At 34.3% G+C, this 17,437-nt stretch overlaps 2 protein-coding genes and 1 pseudogene across 3 annotated transcripts; 1 reads left to right on the forward strand and 2 right to left on the reverse strand.

Annotated features, from left to right (window-relative positions):
* The first annotated feature begins 621 nt into the window (after positions 1 to 621).
* On the forward strand, positions 622 to 5,899 carry LOC145950324 (putative terpene synthase 2; annotated as a pseudogene). Its single transcript, XR_014428357.1, has 8 exons — positions 622 to 902; positions 1,543 to 1,848; positions 3,066 to 3,125; positions 4,018 to 4,407; positions 4,499 to 4,717; positions 4,816 to 4,954; positions 5,250 to 5,498; positions 5,593 to 5,899. The product of XR_014428357.1 is annotated as a putative terpene synthase 2 (transcript).
* Positions 5,900 to 9,269: 3,370 nt separating this feature from the next.
* On the reverse strand, positions 9,270 to 14,233 carry LOC145950325 (uncharacterized). Its single transcript, XM_083061413.1, has 3 exons — positions 13,768 to 14,233; positions 12,295 to 13,164; positions 9,270 to 9,313 (listed from the first exon to the last, which is right to left on the reverse strand). The coding sequence occupies exons 1-3, from the start codon at positions 14,231 to 14,233 to the stop codon at positions 9,270 to 9,272; spliced, it is 1,380 nt and encodes a 459-aa protein (XP_082917539.1).
* Positions 14,234 to 14,826: 593 nt separating this feature from the next.
* LOC145950326 (glutamate receptor 2.8-like) lies at positions 14,827 to 17,203 on the reverse strand. Its single transcript, XM_083061414.1, has 4 exons — positions 16,995 to 17,203; positions 16,542 to 16,573; positions 16,253 to 16,419; positions 14,827 to 15,165 (listed from the first exon to the last, which is right to left on the reverse strand). The coding sequence occupies exons 1-4, from the start codon at positions 17,201 to 17,203 to the stop codon at positions 14,827 to 14,829; spliced, it is 747 nt and encodes a 248-aa protein (XP_082917540.1).
* Between the last annotated feature and the right edge of the window lie 234 nt (positions 17,204 to 17,437).

The raw sequence follows: 17,437 nt of genomic DNA on the forward strand, positions 1-17,437 counted from the left end.
ATCTGCAAGAAACAAAATAAAATTTTTACAATATTTTCTTTAAATTTTTACCATGAAAAAAAACATTCTATGATCATTAAAATTATAGCAAAATTTGTAAAAAATATCTGTAAATTATTTTTCGCAAATAAATTCGGAAAAAAATTTTGCGAATATTTTTTTGCAGAAAAATTTGCAAAAAATTTTTACGAATATTTTTTTACAGGAAAATTCGCAAGAAAATAATACTTTTCTAGTAGTGAATGTCAAACAAAAGTAATTGCTATAATTTAATACAAAATTTCATTCAAAAGTTTTAGGGATAAATTTTAAACAATAAAACATAATATAATAACCTCAACAACAAATCTTTATTTTTTTTTGCTGATGTTTTTTTTTCCTTTTGCTGACGAACAATAAATCCTTATCCTTCTAGATGATGTTGATTACATAATTAAACCACATGACGTCATGTAACATGATTAAAACAGAGTTTTCTTTTTTTTGCTGATGATTTTTTTTCCTTTTGCTGACGAACAATAAATCCTTATCCTTCTTGATGATGTTGATTACATAATTAAACCACATGACGTCATGTAACATGATTAAAACAGAGTTTTCTAAAAAATAATTTGATTGATTTAAAAATTTCATATTATTAAATTCATTTTAATTCAGAATAAATGTACGCTACGTGCTCAATGAGTGTTACATCTTCTCTCCGGATTCTTATAAATGAACCAAGTGGTGATTATGAACATTTCATAGTTAAGCTACTCTAAAACATAACTATGTCTAATCTAGCCTCTTCCCTTCCAGTTTTCGCCCAGGATGCAAAACCACCCTCAAACATTCGACCTATTGCAGATTATCATCCTACCATTTGGGGGGATCATTTCATTTCATATGTTTCTAGTTCTGAGGTATGTGCATATCCCACTAAGTCTAATATTATCTTTGAGATTTAATTACATATGTGAAACTTAAGATGTCATATTTACATATATTTAACATTTATTTTGGAATATATTTTAGTAGTTACATTTTATGAATCTATCTATTGAATATATATGCATATCAAATTTCCAAGCATAAAATTCTTAATTTCACAATAATTAATTTTTATATAAAATTGAAAAGGGTCATGATATGTGAAACTTAAGATGTCATATTTACATATATTTACATTTATTTTGGAATAAATTTTAGTAGTTACATTTTATGAATCTATCTATTGAATATATATGCATATCAAATTTCCAAGTATAAAATTCATAATTTCACATTAATTAATTTTTATATATATAAAATTGCAAAGGGACAATATATATATATATATATATTGACCCATTAATGAACTTTACTAAATACGCGGTTTTACTTCATGATTAACCATGATTGAATAAACTTGTAAAAAGTTATGTACATGAAAAGAAAATGAAAAGTTCAATTAAAGTGATTCAAATTCTTGGTATAATTTAAAATCATGGACAATCTATATTGTACTTCAATTCAATATACTGTTTAAATATTTAATTAAGTTTTTTTTTTTAACACATGTAGGAACTTGATCAAAACATTGAGACAAAAATTGAAATGCTAAAAAAGGAAGTAAGGAAGATGCTTGTATCAAAGCCAGACGAGACCTTAACAAAAGTTGACTTGATTGACTCAATTTGTCGTTTGGGTGTGAACTATCATTTTGAACATGAAATTGATGAAGTTTTGCAACAAATTCACAAGAGTTATGTTGTAAATGGAGAAATAACTATCGAAGCCAACCTTCTCTCTCTTTCTGTGCTATTTAGATTATTGAGGCAACATGGATTTCATGTTTCACCTCGTATATCTCTCAACTTAATTATCTACTTTAATTGATTTCCTTTAATTCAACTTCAAATCACCTAATGTATTTAGTGCATAACCTACACACAAATGAAAAAAAAAAAAGGAGAATAACAAGCCAAAAAAATGTGTATTTTAATAATAAGAAAAAAGGTATTTGAATTGTATCATTTAATATTTTTCAAGTCCTCACCTACTTCAATCTTCACTGTTTTTCACTTTGATTATATTTTAAATGTCATTATTGAGATTGTATACATTGAACGAGAAATAATAAAGCAAGAAGTTTTGCTTATTAATTTGGGAAGCACCTTAAACATTATCTCACAAATTGTTTTATAAATTTTACATTCACATTATAGCTTTCTTAAATTTTGTCTCCAACTAATTTTCAATCATGTGGTTGTTGAATAAAACACTACTCACTACAAGAAATTCGTCATTTTGCGGCGGTTTTTTTTTTCATATTGCGGCGGTTTTCGCCCCCCTCAAAATAAATAATGGCGTTTTATAAAAACGCCGCAGTTACGTTCGCCACTAGCATTATACGGCGATTTTTACCAACCTCCGCTACCTTTTCCATTCTGCGGCGTTTTGTTTAGCGGGGGTTTTCGACCTCCTCAATTTAAATGATTTTTTTTTTCACAATATATTTTATTTTTTTAATCTACCTTTTCCATTCTGCAACATTTTGTTTAGCGGCAGTTTTTGACCTCCTCAATTTGAATGATGGTTTTTTTTATTTCACAATATATTTTATTTTTTTAATCTAAATTACATTTAACCTGTATAAAATTGTATATCTGAAAAAAAAAATATACAATCAAGTGTGAAAGTGATAATAATCAGATAGCATAAATACTATGGTTTATGGAATACATAACAATGAAAGAATACATGATCCCACTTGTTCCTCCCATAGCTCGTCCAATTGACGATCCAATTTCACTAACATTCTCTGCAGCATCATTCAGAGGATAACTATGAACAAAAAATAGGAAGTTCATATCAGATCACAATCACTACTTAAATTGACAATGATATTTTGCAGCAATCATCTGCTGTTTTGAAGTTTCTCAAGGAAAGATAAAAGGCCTAAAACAACATATATCAACACTTCATTCATCTGATGATAATTTTGACTTTTTGAGAATAGAACTCAGTTGATCCACAGTCACCATCACCAACTTTGCTATCCCATTCATTTAGACTGTCCTTGAGATTTATAATTGCATTTGCAGCAGCTTCAATGTCTTCCTGAAGAACCTGACCTTGCTTATTTAGTGATACTGGCTGACTCTGTGGCTTACATAAAGCAAAAAGGAAAATAGAAGCAGTCCCAAGTCAGAGCTGCTTTGGTACAATTTCAGAAATGAAGAATATGTGTAGAAAATAGCCAATCCTACTGCAACAATTATACTACTTTAGGATATTTTCTTTATTCATTTTATTTTGCATCTTATTTTTGCAATGAGAATGAATACCACTATTGTACAATATGGAATATTATTCACCAATTCATATGATACCTTATCTATATTCAATGCCAATTTAGACAGAAATGATCATAAACTAATTATTTCAAAAGTCATGGAAGGAAATGAAAGATTTCCATTGATGTACCTTGTCACTCTTAGCTGATTGAGACAGTGGAACTGGAACAGGAATCTTGGCACGTGGGTGATTACCTGTCATCAAGAAACAAGTTCAAAAGCTCATTGAATGCTTAATTTAATGAATTTGCTTGTGACACTTAACATGTGATTTTAAAGATGTGAAAAGCTATGTTGTTCAGAGCACAATATAATTTTTTCAAGTCTTCATGTTCATGCAATGAGTTCAGTCAAAGAAATGCAACTAGCATAATTACTGACCATCTGCCGTGACTGGCCAATACGGAGCTTTAGTTGCAGCATCTAATCATTGAAGAATAGATGCATCAGCCTTCATGATAGAAATTGAGAAACCTAAGAGTGACACAAATGCCAATCAGAAATGAATTTCAAAGAAATGTATGTTTTGCCATAATCAGCAATAACAAAGATCCTAATTTTATCAAATACTCCCAAAGTGAAAATTCCTATGTATACTTATTTATTAAAATTTATTTTGATTGCAACTTTTCAAATTTTTAAAGACGTGCATAATCAAAAACTTTAGAAGTGGTTATACTTTGTTGTTTAGATATAATTAATCATCCCTTTCAATACCATCCCTTACAAATTCAAGGATGTGACAGGATGCTTTAGTGAAAGACTTATTAATGACGTTGAGGGAATGCTGTGCCTGTATGAAGCCTCACATATGATGATTCACGGAGAAGACATTTTGGAAGAAGCCATGACTTTCACTTCCACTCATCTTGAGTCCATTGCAACCAAATTGAGCCCTTCCCTTGCGGTTCAAGTCAATCATAGCTTGAGACAAGCTCTGCACAAGAACCTACCTAGGCTAGAGGCACGCCGCTACATTTCTATCTATGAACAAGATCCTTCTCATAATGAAACTCTTCTCACTTTTGCCAAATTAGATTTCAATAAATTGCAAAATCTACATAAAAAAAGAATTTGGCAACATTTGCATGTAAGTTCATCTCATCATGACAAACCTTCTTAAATTGATTCCAAAGACTAATCCTTTTAATTATTGTTGTTATTGTTTTTGGTCCTTATAGGTGGTGGAAAGAGTTGGATGTACGTAGTAAATTACCTTATGTGCGAGATAGAATTGTGGAATGTTGCTTTTGGATTTTGGCGATATATTTTGAGCCCCAATATTCTCAAGCAAGAAAAATAACAACAAAAGTAATTGCAATGTTATCAATCATTGATGATACATTTGATGCATATGGAACCACTGATGAATTAGAAGTTTTTACTAAGGCAATTGAAAGGTTAATTAGCATATTTTAAAACACAATTTTTCTTTGCTTGTTTTTTTTTATAGGAAAAACAACTTACGTAAGTTATTTTAATGAAAATATTTTTTCAGGTGGGATATTAGTTGCTTGGATGACCTCCCAGAATACATGAAGTTAATTTATAAGTCACTCATAAAGCTTTATGAGGAAATAAAGCAAGAAACGAAGAAGGAAGGAAAATCTTATTTCATTAACTACATTATAAACGAAGTAAGAGCTTTTTTTCTCCCTAACTATTAACAACTGTTAAGTTACATAGTTTGTGTTTAGTGACAAATTCAAGTTTTTGCAATAAGATAAATTCATATAATAAATTAAGAGTTTGTGTATTATGATCAAGGTTTCCTTTTTGTGTACATATGATAAAAACCAAATATAAAGAAAGTAATCCTTAACATTAAAATCTATTATAATTCTACCAAAAGCATAAAGACAAATATTTCATATAGTATACTCTCAAACTCAGTCTCTATATTTATTATAAGGTGTGTTTGTTGGCTAATAGTTAAAAAGAGGTGTTCAAGCCTACATGACTGAGGCTAGATGGCTCAACAACAACTATAAAACAACAATAGAGGAATACTTGCACACATCAAAAACATCTTCTTGTTACCGCACATTGATTGCAACAAGTTACATTGGCATGGGGGATATAATCACAGAGGACATATTTGAATGGGCAACAAGTGAACCAAAAATTGTTATGGCTTCTTGTACTATTTGTAGGTTAATGGATGACATTGTGTCCAATGAGGTACAATATCTGTATTAAGAATATTATGCTTCAATGTTTATGTTTCATTACACGATGTAAATATTAATTTGCAAAATTATTTGTTGTTGCATAGTTTGAACAAAAAAGAAGACATGTTTCCACATTCTTGGAATGCTATATGGATCAATACGGCGAGTCTAGGGAAGCTGCAATTCATGAATGTCGAAAGAGAATAACAAATGCTTGGAAAGATATAAATGAGGAATGTCTTATGCCAACCAGTGTTCCAATGCCTTTTCTACAGCGTATTCTCAACATTACACGTTTCATAGATGTGTTTTATAAAGACAAAGATAACTACACACATTCTGGTGGACTAATGAAAGAATGTATTAAAGCTTTGCTAATAGATCCAGTGCCAATTTAAGCATTCATTTCTATCCTTTGTTTTGTTGAATATGAAGTTGTTTAGAAAATTTGTTTGATAAAATGCATCTATCAAGTATATTGGAATGTATTTTCATTTTTGAATTTATTGTGAAAATATATTTGTTGTGATTGATTAATCTAATTTAATGCTAATTAGGAAAGTTTGTAAAATTAATTGTTTAAAGAACACATAAAAGTAAAGAACATTTTTTTTAGGGATTTCAAGAAAAGGAGGAGAGATAAAAAAGTAAGAATTGAAGATCAATTAATAAAGACTATTAGAGAATGATTTCACTAACCTTCCCTGCATATATGCTCCCAAATTCTCATTTAATTTCATAAATTAATCAATTTATTCAACAACACTAAAATATATTTAAATCCCAATTCCTTGGTAAAATTTGCTGAGCAAAACATTAAGGTTAGGGACATAAAAATTGACTAATAAGATGTAACGTAGTTAGTAGACTGGAACGGAGCGTTCCAAACTACTAAAACAAGGGTGATTTAGTAGCCCAGAACGGGCCGTTCCAAACTACTAAATATGATTATGAATCTTGGACTGGAACGGGCCGTTCCAAAATGGTCATTGTGAGTTAAATTCAACTCTAGAACGGGCCGTTTTGGTTTGAGAACGGGCCGTTCTAGACGTGCTAGAATGGGCCGTTCTAGACGTGCCAGAACGGGCCGTTCTAGACGTGCCAGAACGGGCCGTTCTAGTTTCAGAACGAGCCGTTCTGCATGTGAATTTTACACATGATGAAGGAGCCTAGAATGGGTCGTTCCAGATTCAAAACGGGTCGTTCTAACCATTTTAGATTTCTATAAATAGAGGTTGTGGGCAGTTGAGGAAAGGGAGGTTTTAGAGAGAAGTTCTAGAGAGAAGGGCTCTGGACTAGAAAGCTTACTTTTGGAGGATTGAAGTTCAAGAGTCAAGCTTTGGAGGATATTTCTTCTTCTTCTTCTCAGATTATTGGCTTTTCAAGCCAATCTTCAGGTAAGGGAAGCTAGATTGTAGATTTTTTTGGTGATGCTTTTGTGATGAAGATGAGATGTAAATGAGATGCAAGTTGTAGTTAAGTTGTGAAGTTGTTTACATATTTATTGTTGAATTATTAATAAGTTGAGAGATATAAGTTGAAGTAGTTTATAAGTTGTAAAGTTGTATTAAGATGCTTATTACTGTAAAGTTGTTAAGATGCCTATTGCTGTAAAGTTGTTAAGTTGCTTATTGTTGTAAAGTTGTTAAGATGCCTATTGCTATAAATTTGTTAAGATACCTATTGCTGTAAAGTTGTTAAGATGCCTATTGTTGTAAAGTTGTTAAGATGCCTATTGCTGTAAAGTTGTTAAGATGCCTATTGTTGTAAAGTTGTTATAAGATGTCTATTGCTGTAAGGTTGTTAAGATGCCTATTGTTGTAAAGCTGTGATGATGAGTTGTTGATCACTAGGACTAGGGGAGATGTTTTCGAAGTTGCTTATCCCATTGTGTGGATTGAGATAGTTGTGGTGCTCTGAGAGCCCAATTTGTTGAAAAAGCCTCCTTGGGAAGTTGTCCCTTGGAGTGGACTTTGTGTTGTTCTCCTCTAGGACTTAGTTGATCCCGTGTGTGGACAAAGGTCAAGGCACACGTGTATAAAACGACCACGGTATAGGGGCATGGTCGAGCTATACCGATTATAAAGCGACCACCGTATAGGGGCAAGGTCGAGCTATACCGATTATAAAGTGACCACGGTATAGGGGCAAGGTCGAGCTATACCGATTATAAAGCGACCACGGTATAGGGGCAAGGTCGAGCTATACCTATTACAAAGCGACCACGGTATAGGGGTCAGTTCGACCTATATCGATTACAAGTGGCCAATTTGAGTAAAGTACAAAGTCGGGAACTTAGTTCCTAATTGAGTACTATACTTCCTTGTTTAAGTGGCAAAGTCTGAGAAATCATTATCGTGTTGTGGATTGATATCCAAATTTGTTGTGTTGTCGGTTTGGTAGGACCTAGCCACTTAGACTATTGACCACGTTGTAGGAGATCTCCGAGTCGAAATGCGTGACGACGCATAAGTTGTTAATTAGTTGATTTGTTGTTGATATGAGTAGTACATACGTTGTTGTGTTGTTAAGCTGTAATTGTGTTGTATGTTGACCTTGTTGAGGATGATGATAGTGCTGTTATATTGTAAGTTGCTTATTTGTATACAAGTTGGTGATGATGCTAACATCGCTAGATTACCTGTGCTGTAAGTTGCTTTTAATACATGTGTTGGTTGTTGTTATAATGAATATGGTGACTATTCCAATGGTTTGTACAGTAGTTACGTTGAAGTGTTGATATGTGGAATCAAGTTGAAATGATGTTTAGATGTATAGTTGTTATGTTGCATATTAAATTATTATGAGTTGTTTATTGTCTCTAGCTTACCCTTGCATGTCTCCATGTGGTTTGGACTGCGATGATCATACGTGATATGGGAGCAGGGCAGGGATAGGCTGGGAGATAGCTGCTAGAGGCCACAGGAGATGCTTGAAGATGAATATTTTTTTGTAGGCTACCTTATAGTAGCATATTTTCTTGTATATAACTAGTTGTTGTTTGTTGCTTGATTAGCAACTTGTGTTGTAAATATTTATTATACTATTTTAGTATATATTCGAGCAGTGTGTAGTGTTGTTCCGTAGTGTGACGGCCACGGCGGGTCGTTACATAAGACATATTATTCTTAGTAATAAGAATTATTAACATTTTTACCTAAATCGTAATTCTAAAAGGGTTTCCCAACGTCAAATAAAACTATAAAAACATGCCATAAATGATCAAATCATAACATTAAGAGATAGATGAAGATGATTAACTAAATAAAATCCTATTATTGAGTGAGAACGAGGAGAACTACATGGTTATGACAACTACATCAACCTCTAACAATGGAGAACTTAGTCGCTTATGGATATGGAATTCTCTCAAGTACAAAAGAAAATCTTCAAATGATCCATGATTACAATGTTTATCACTCTTACTCTCTCTAATCTCTTTGAGTATACTGGAAAAATGAAGTGCCTTTCTATCTAATTTTATAATGTTTTAAATAGGGTTTCTTTCGTGCAAACTTGCTTAAAGTGACAAGGTGTGACACCTTCTACCCTGCATATTATAACACATAATATATTAATAACTGAATAACCTAAAATTAAATAGTTAAGCTCAAAATCATACAGGTAGAAAGAATCACATTTTAACATAAACTAGACTTAGTGAAAATATTAAATTATAAAGAAATTAAAATTTAACTACTCAAATTAAATAACATAAATCAAATCCTAACTAATTCCCCAGTGTCACGTGTCTTATCAAAGCATAACCCTTCTATGAGGACTAAGTCTTGTTACCAACATCCTCAACATCATACTGAAGATCACCTGCAACAACATACAAGAAAAAACAACACAAAGCAAGAGGAGTCTGGCTCACGACGTCATATGTAGCCAGACAGCCAAACACAAACAAGACATATATCAACATAACATAAACATATCGATCATATAACAAATTCCACTCATTTACAATATAACAACTAAATACCACATAACATTAAGATGCATTATGCAATGGACACAAACTAAATGTTACAATGCATGTGACAATAGTAAAAACATCACGTATCACACTTGTGCATTGCCACTAGCAATACACATAGAGTAGTCTAGGAGTACATGCTAGGTCACACCCGCTACACACTCTCACTAGAAGAACATACTATTAGGGTCTGGTTAGGATAGATAAGTTGTGCAAGATACATCCTATGCTAATGAGGGCAAGACTGAGACTTCCAAACTGAGTTATTCCTAGGGTGGTTCCCAAGCTTTTTACACAAGGGACCTTTCTTGGTGGTGTATTCCATATCGTACCCTTTAAAAACATTTTATGCATATGATGCATGTTAAACAAACTTTATGCATACATTTCACGTGATCTCATTAATTCACTGTCAGTTGATCCCATATAACCATTCTTAATATAACAATTAACAATTCAACTATATCAATTAAATATAGCAATCAATGGCATAAGAGATCATATCACTATAACTCATACATAGCTCACAAGCATACCAATAGCACATTCACATACTACATTTTCATAACTTAATCTTCTACGATATCGTGTGGTCCAAACACCTTATTTAGAGCTATATATATGCTATTAAGTTGATCTTAATTTTATTAGAAATCTAAGACAATTATTTCGAACTTTTATTTTGATCTCAAGAGCTAATTATGCCATCTACTATTTTAAATAAATAAAAAACTACAATGTTTTAGCCTAAATATGATAGCTTGACATTTTCTCATTAATTTGATCATATATAACTTGAGTTCTAAACCTTTTTTTTAGGTGATTTCAATCGTATTTGAAAGCTAACATTCAAGACTACAACTTTCATGAATACCACAAAAACCAATGCGGCTATCTACGTACTTGCTTAAGCAATCCAATCTTTCGCTTAAGCAAGAGTAGCTTGCTCGGAGCGAGATCAAACTCTCTTGAAGCGAGCATCACCCGAAACTCTTTGTCAGGCCTCACTTGAGTAAGCCTGAATTCGCTTGAAACAAGATAAATTCGCCTAGAATGAAACTATGGTCACTTAAAGCAGGACAAGATAGTCCCAAACACGAAATTACACTATTTATGAGTTTCTAACCTTCCTTACACCATTTCCTAACATCTCCAACCCAAATCCAATTGGTAAGAACTTTCCATTGGTTACGTTACACTTCTACAAGACACCATTTACGCATACATGCATACTCATATCATCTCCTCATAAATCACTAATACATTCCCCTAGGATTTCCCACAAGAACCTATAGAAACACTAAAATAACAATTACAAGCCAAACTCGAAATTACCAACACCTTCATAAAAAGTACATCAATCAAAATTTACAAGAAGAAATAGAGAAGATAAAGACACATTTGGGAAAAATCCCCTCATACATAAACATACCATAGTGACATGATTGGGGGCCAATTTCACTATCCAACATACATTTTTATACCCAAAGCGAGGTTTCTTACTTCCTCCATTACCCATATAAGCCCTAGATGACGGGTACACGACTATGAAGTAATTTTCTTCTTGCTCTTATATTCTTCGAGCTTTGAAGCCCGAATGTGAAAACATAAGGGAACATAAAAACATATAATAAATCCTTCTTTTTAAATCCTTAACCCCCCTCCCCTTTTTAACCTCATAATTAAGAGAATTAATTATAGTTACAAATTCCTTCTCATTTAATAAAATATTATAACCTTTTAATAAAATAATTATATTATATATCAAAACATACCAAACAATTAAATAAATATTAAATAGTTCGTATTAATAAAAGTATCAAAATTATTAGTAAAATACTTATATTATATTTTATAAAAAAAATGAAGTGTTACAAAAAGAATCCTTAAAAGCTCCCTTCTTAAATAAAAACACTCTAAAAACATTATCGTTAAAGAGAAGATCATAAAAACATTCTTGCACAAGATAACCGGTCCAATTAAATATATTGGAATGAATTAATGGCGAAATCTCAAACAAAACTTGAAGTCTGACCATAAATAAGTTGAATTGATGGAGAATATATTATTTGTGCAAATTTCTTTAAGTTTCTCTTATATATGATTAAATGTTTAATAATAATTATTTGAGTTAGGTTATGTAACTTTGATTTTATTAATTCAAAGAGACCTTCTTAATCATCTCTTTTTTTATAAAAAAAATGCCTTTCGAATTAAAGCTTTCAAAGAGTTGAAAGCTTTTTAAGTATAACTCAATTCAACCCACTGGAATTATTACGCCTGTTGGTTAACATTGTTATGTGTAGCTCGTTTCTTTCCCAGATCTGCCACGCTCCATGCCTTTCTACAAAGGTGAGGACACATCCAAGGACTTTAATGTAGAAAAAAAATAAGAGAGACGAGGTAATACTAATGTTGTGGGTGAACGTAACAACTCACTGTGTTTTTTATTGAATAAGAGATGGCCTTTAAATAGCCATTTTACAACGTACTGAACTAACAAGAAGATAATAAAATATCTTATCAAATCAAAACTTATCAAAAAACTATCTTATCTAATCTGAAACAAAATAACTCAAAAGATAAATCAAATAATTCCAGATAACTTAAATCGGATATCTTGGATATCTCGGATATCTCGGAATCTCTAGAAATTTAAGATTTTCCAACAAAACTCCCCCATAATCTTAAATTTTTTTTTTATTTCGATGCCTCTTCCACCAGAGCGCGATACTCCTCCGCGTACCATGGCCCCGCGAGCCACGCGACGTCCAGCACCCCCGGCGCCACGGTGGCCGATGCCTCTTTTGGGACACAAAAATACCTGTTGTTCTTTGGTCCACCTCTAAACCTAGAAAATACTTCATGATGCCCAAATCGGTCATCTCAAACTCCCTCTTCATCACTTCTTTAAACTCCTCAACTAGCTCAGCTTTGCTTCCCATCTCACTCTTCTCAATTGATCTGATCTCCTCATCCATTTCTTTCTTCCATCTCTCATCAAGTATCGCCTCTTCAAACTTTATATCTTCTGTTCCTGTCAATAGACATACTACATGTAACTCGTCAGTGGAGTTGTAGATGTCTTGCTCCATTGCTTTGTATTCGGGCAAGCTCGGAAAACTTGTTCTTGAATGCCCAATACCACGTAGTCCGTGCACCAACTCCTTCCTTGATAGCTCGGCCAAACCTCCAAAATTTAAATGCCCAAAACGAGAATGCCACATCATTGCTTCATCCTTCACGTCCAGCTTTAAGCACTTATTTTGAATGATGTTCAGCTCCAGTTTATACATCCGATTCTTTTTCATCTCCACTCGGGCTATTAAACGATTATGGTTGTCCTTCAAATAAAGCACTCGATCCTTCATCAGAACCGAGTTGCCTTTCTCCATCATCTGCCCCATGCTTAAGATGTTGCTCTTAAGTTCGGGAACGTAGTAGACATTTCTTATTTCTCCAACTCGTCCATCCTTCTGCATAAACTTGATGGTTCCACGCCCTTTTACCGCCACCTTGGAATCATTCCCAAATGACACGAATCCAGCCTTCACCTTGATGAGTTCGTTGAAGAAACTCTCTTCTCCACACATATGATTGCTCGCTCCAGTGTCCAAATACCAGACCGAATTGTTTAAGCAACTCGAATCAAGCTCGGCTTCTGAATTTTCATCTGAGCTTGGAAGCTCAACTACTGATCTCTCCACACAACTCAAGTTTAGCTGAACCTCGGAAGCACAACTCGGACGTAGCTTAGTCTCCGAGCTCTGCGTCATCATCAAAATTCCTGCTTCCTCGTCCTCTTCTTCCGTGAGAAGATTCTTCTCTTTCTCTTCACTTCGGCTTTTAGCTCGGCAATACTTTGCTATGTGACCGTATTTGCCACAGTTGTAGCAATTTGCCGATCTGCATTCCTTTGCGTAGTGGCCGAGTTTGCCACACTTATAACATTCCACCTCCGACCTTGGCTGACTTCCTTGGCTACGATCACCTCGTCCTTGTCCACCTCCATGATCACCCCGTCCTCTACCTCGTCCTTTGCCTCGTCCTTGATCACCTCGTCCTTGTCCACTTGATCTTCGGCCCTGGGTGTTCCGAGTTTCATTCAAATCAAGTTGTGCCTGTAATGCTTGATCAAGAGTATTCTTCATCTTCCTCCTCCTTTGTTCGTGGGCTTCGAGTGACCCAGCGAGCTCTTCCACTGAGAGAAGTGACAAGTCCTTTGACTCCTCAATTACGCATGCAATGCTCTCGAAATCATCTGTTAATGATCTCAAGATTTTCTCCACAATTCTACTTGCTGGCATTGGCTCCCCATTGCTTCCGAGTTGGTTAGCCAACTTCTCCACCCGAGTTATGTACTCGGATACTTGTTCCTTATCCTCCATCTTCAAACACTCAAACTCTCCTCGGAGAGTTTGAAGTCGGATCTGTCTGACACGGTGATTACCTCTGTGCGCAACCTCCAAGATCTTCCATGCTTCCTTTGAAGATGTAGCGCTTGCAATCTTCTCGAAACCTGACTCATCCACGGCGTTGTACAAAAAATACAAAGCCGATTTGTCCTTCACTCGTGTCTTTTCCAATGCGGCAATCTGAGCCACAGATTGCTCTTCGTCCTCCTTGGGTTCTTGGAACCCCTTCTCCACTATGTCCCACAGACTTTGGGAACCCAACAAGGTCTTCATCTGTATACACCAATTATCATAATTGCTTTTCTTTGACAGTTGTGGTACGGTCATTCCATTCACAACCTTCGCCATTACTCTCTCTTTCTTCTTTCTTCCCCTTCACAGGCGCACACTGTTTTCCTCTCACACTCGGCACTCAGAGCATAAAGCTCTGATACCAATTTGTAGAAAAAAATAAGAGAGACGAGGTAATACTAATGTTGTGGGTGAACGTAGCAACTCACTGTGTTTTTTATTGAATAAGAGATGGCCTTTAAATAGCCATTTTACAACGTACTGAACTAACAAGAAGATAATAAAATATCTTATCAAATCAAAACTTATCAAAAAACTATCTTATCTAATCTGAAACAAAATAACTCAAAAGATAAATCAAACAATTCCAGATAACTTAAATCGGATATCTTGGATATCTCGGATATCTCGGATATCTCGGAATCTCTAGAAATTTAAGATTTTCCAACATTTAATTTGTTCCCGCAAACGTGAATGTCACTATCATAATAGTTTTAGTAATGTGTGTGATTTCTACACGGGACAACACAGTAAAGGTCACAATATTTACAATGCATTAATGAGAAATTTATGTAGTTAAAGGAGTGTTGACTTCACTATTTAATTAAACCTTCTAATCCTTGTGCCACAATACTACATAACCTTCTTGTTTAAGCTAAATCTGGCAAATTAGAAATGTTGTAAGAGTTTAAAGAACTTTCTGCAACATGGTGGACTCTTCTTGGAACCAGTGTCTTTCGTAATCCCCATCTTTTGATCACAGCCATCATTAGACTCCACGTTGCTCTCTGTCCAGGGCATGTTAGGATGAAGAGAACCATGAAGCTTGTAAGGCTAAGGCTAGTTGTGTCTTCGCCTGGCTCAATTATGTCTTTATATTCCTCTGATGCAAGCATATAGTTTTCTAGATTACGTAGTGTGCCAATTTCTGATATGTTTAGCAGGGCTTGGTTTACACCATGAAGCAATGGAGATCCCTTTGGAAATACCTGTAAAGAGATTCCAACTGAGTTAACATAATCTTGGTTCTAGTACCGATCTTTAATGAAAACACAGTAAAATTTCAACTCTGATAAAAGAATAGTACGCTAAATACATAAAGAATTGCATCTATATTTTGTCCTAAAATAATAATCTAGTTTGTGTGGTTGTCCTTGCCGAAATTATTTCAATGCTCTTTCAATATTTTGATTGGTTGTGCATATAGCAATAAAATTACTTACTGAAACTAAAACACGAAAAAAAAGTGAAAAAAATGTTGAAGCAATACAAATCCATATCCTCCAATTTTGTATGTTGGCCCTGCTTGAACAAACCCTTTACAGTTTTTTGCAAGGAAGATTTTGGCCTCAGTGATATCAAGGAAGGCAGCGACTATTTCTTTGTTTCTTAGGGCATCAACATAGCTCTCTTGTGAGTCAAATTGCTTGATGTTTTCAACATTGATGCCCAATGTGATGGAAAGCTCCCTTCCATTGATGAATAAGGAGTCAATGGGAGAGTCTCCAATTTGTCCGAGGATCTCGGCACACCAATAGAAACTAACATTCAAAGGTGAAGTAGGACGTTCAAAATGGATGAGGGAATATGAGTGAGAGTGAAAGCTCTCATGGACGGTTGGCACACTCTAAGATGAAGGTGGAGGCCACTCTAGGGTTTTCACTCTCCAAGAGTGAAGATAGGAGAAAGATTAGCCGAAATTAACCTAGGAACTTTGGATTATTATGATATTGAGTGAGCATTTCATGCTTCAACATCCTATCCTTAGACCCTAGTTAATTTCGGCTAACTTTTCTCTTATCTTCACCCTTGGAAAGTGAAAATCTTAGAGTGGCCTCCAACTTCATCTTAGAGTGTGCCAACCGTCTATGAGAGTTTACACCCTCTCACTCATATTTCCTCATCCATTTTGAACGTCCCACTTCACCTTTGAAGGCTAGTTTCTCTTGGTGTGCCGAGATCCTTAGACAAAGGAGACTCTCCCCATTGACTCCTTCTTCATAAATGGAAGGGAGCTTTCCATCACAATGCATCTTGGAGATATCATTTTAAGTAGGAACCTCTATCATATCCTACCATGGCATTATTGTTCTTTAGCTGCTGAATGCTGTGTACGGTTGGTTCAAATCTTTCAACAGTCAACATGCTGGCAAGGCTAGTAGTGTAAATCTGTGTAATGATTAGAGCCATAAAAAGCCACACCACCGTTGCCACCCTTGATAAATTGCTATGTAACTTGTCCCCTGTGTCAGCAGATTAAGCAAAGTAATGTTACTTGAGAATTGAGATTGTTGTTAGTGTTACTTGTTAGTTTGTAACAAGCACCAAATTGTGAGAATTATTTTTCACACAATATAGTACTGACTTGTTTTCTTTGGAAGCTTTATGTCCAAATGACTTGTGTAAGGAAACATGATATTCTAAGAGTTTGTTCACAAGTTTGATGGTTAAATTTACTGAAATAAGTTAATAAAAATACTAGTAAAGTTTTTCCATCAAATTTGTTAAAATGAACTTAAAATTCACAATTCATTTTGGTAAGCGTAAAGAATTTTCCTAAAAGCACTTCTCAACACCTCTTAAAACTGTTTTTCAACTAACAAGTAAGCTTTCCAAATAGTTAGTTCTTGTCAGGTAAAATCAACTAAATCATGACAAAGTTCTAAATTCTAATAGATGTTAGACGAATCATGGTCCGCTACAAAGATAAAATATAAAAGTTCAGTCTTCAACTCTTCATCCAAAATGTGAATGCATGAAATTCCTAACTGTAGCAAATCTAGATCAAAGCTAGAGAGCCTTAGATATTAGCAATTACCATTCAATGAGAACAGAGAACAGAAAGCCAACCACAACTTGATGCATAATAGGGCCCTTAAGTTCAGGGCGGTGGTTTCTTTCAATCAGCCATACAACAAAGCCATTGTAGAAAATGATGACCAATATGAGAATCCATATGACTTTTGTGAAAGGCTTCAAGAATAGCCATGCTCTATTGCCTGTCTTTGATTTAACAGGAACAATCATCACCACTCTGAGATCTGTATAGGACTAAGTGAATGAAACATATTCATAACGCGTGGATACTATTGCTAGATCTCCAACAACTAAATCATATTTCTGCATCAAGCATAAATCATTATGGTGAGCAAATCAAGTATTATTAGGCTAAAAGAGTTTCTAGGGGCTACCATATACTACATGTTACTATGTTAGACGAGGACCAGATAGTTTTGGACCAAATAATCTTGAGAATGAAGG

Source organism: Cajanus cajan, chromosome 8 (assembly GCF_000230855.2).
Source record: "Cajanus cajan strain Asha chromosome 8, NIPB_CcT2T_4, whole genome shotgun sequence".
NCBI lineage: Eukaryota > Viridiplantae > Streptophyta > Magnoliopsida > Fabales > Fabaceae > Cajanus > Cajanus cajan.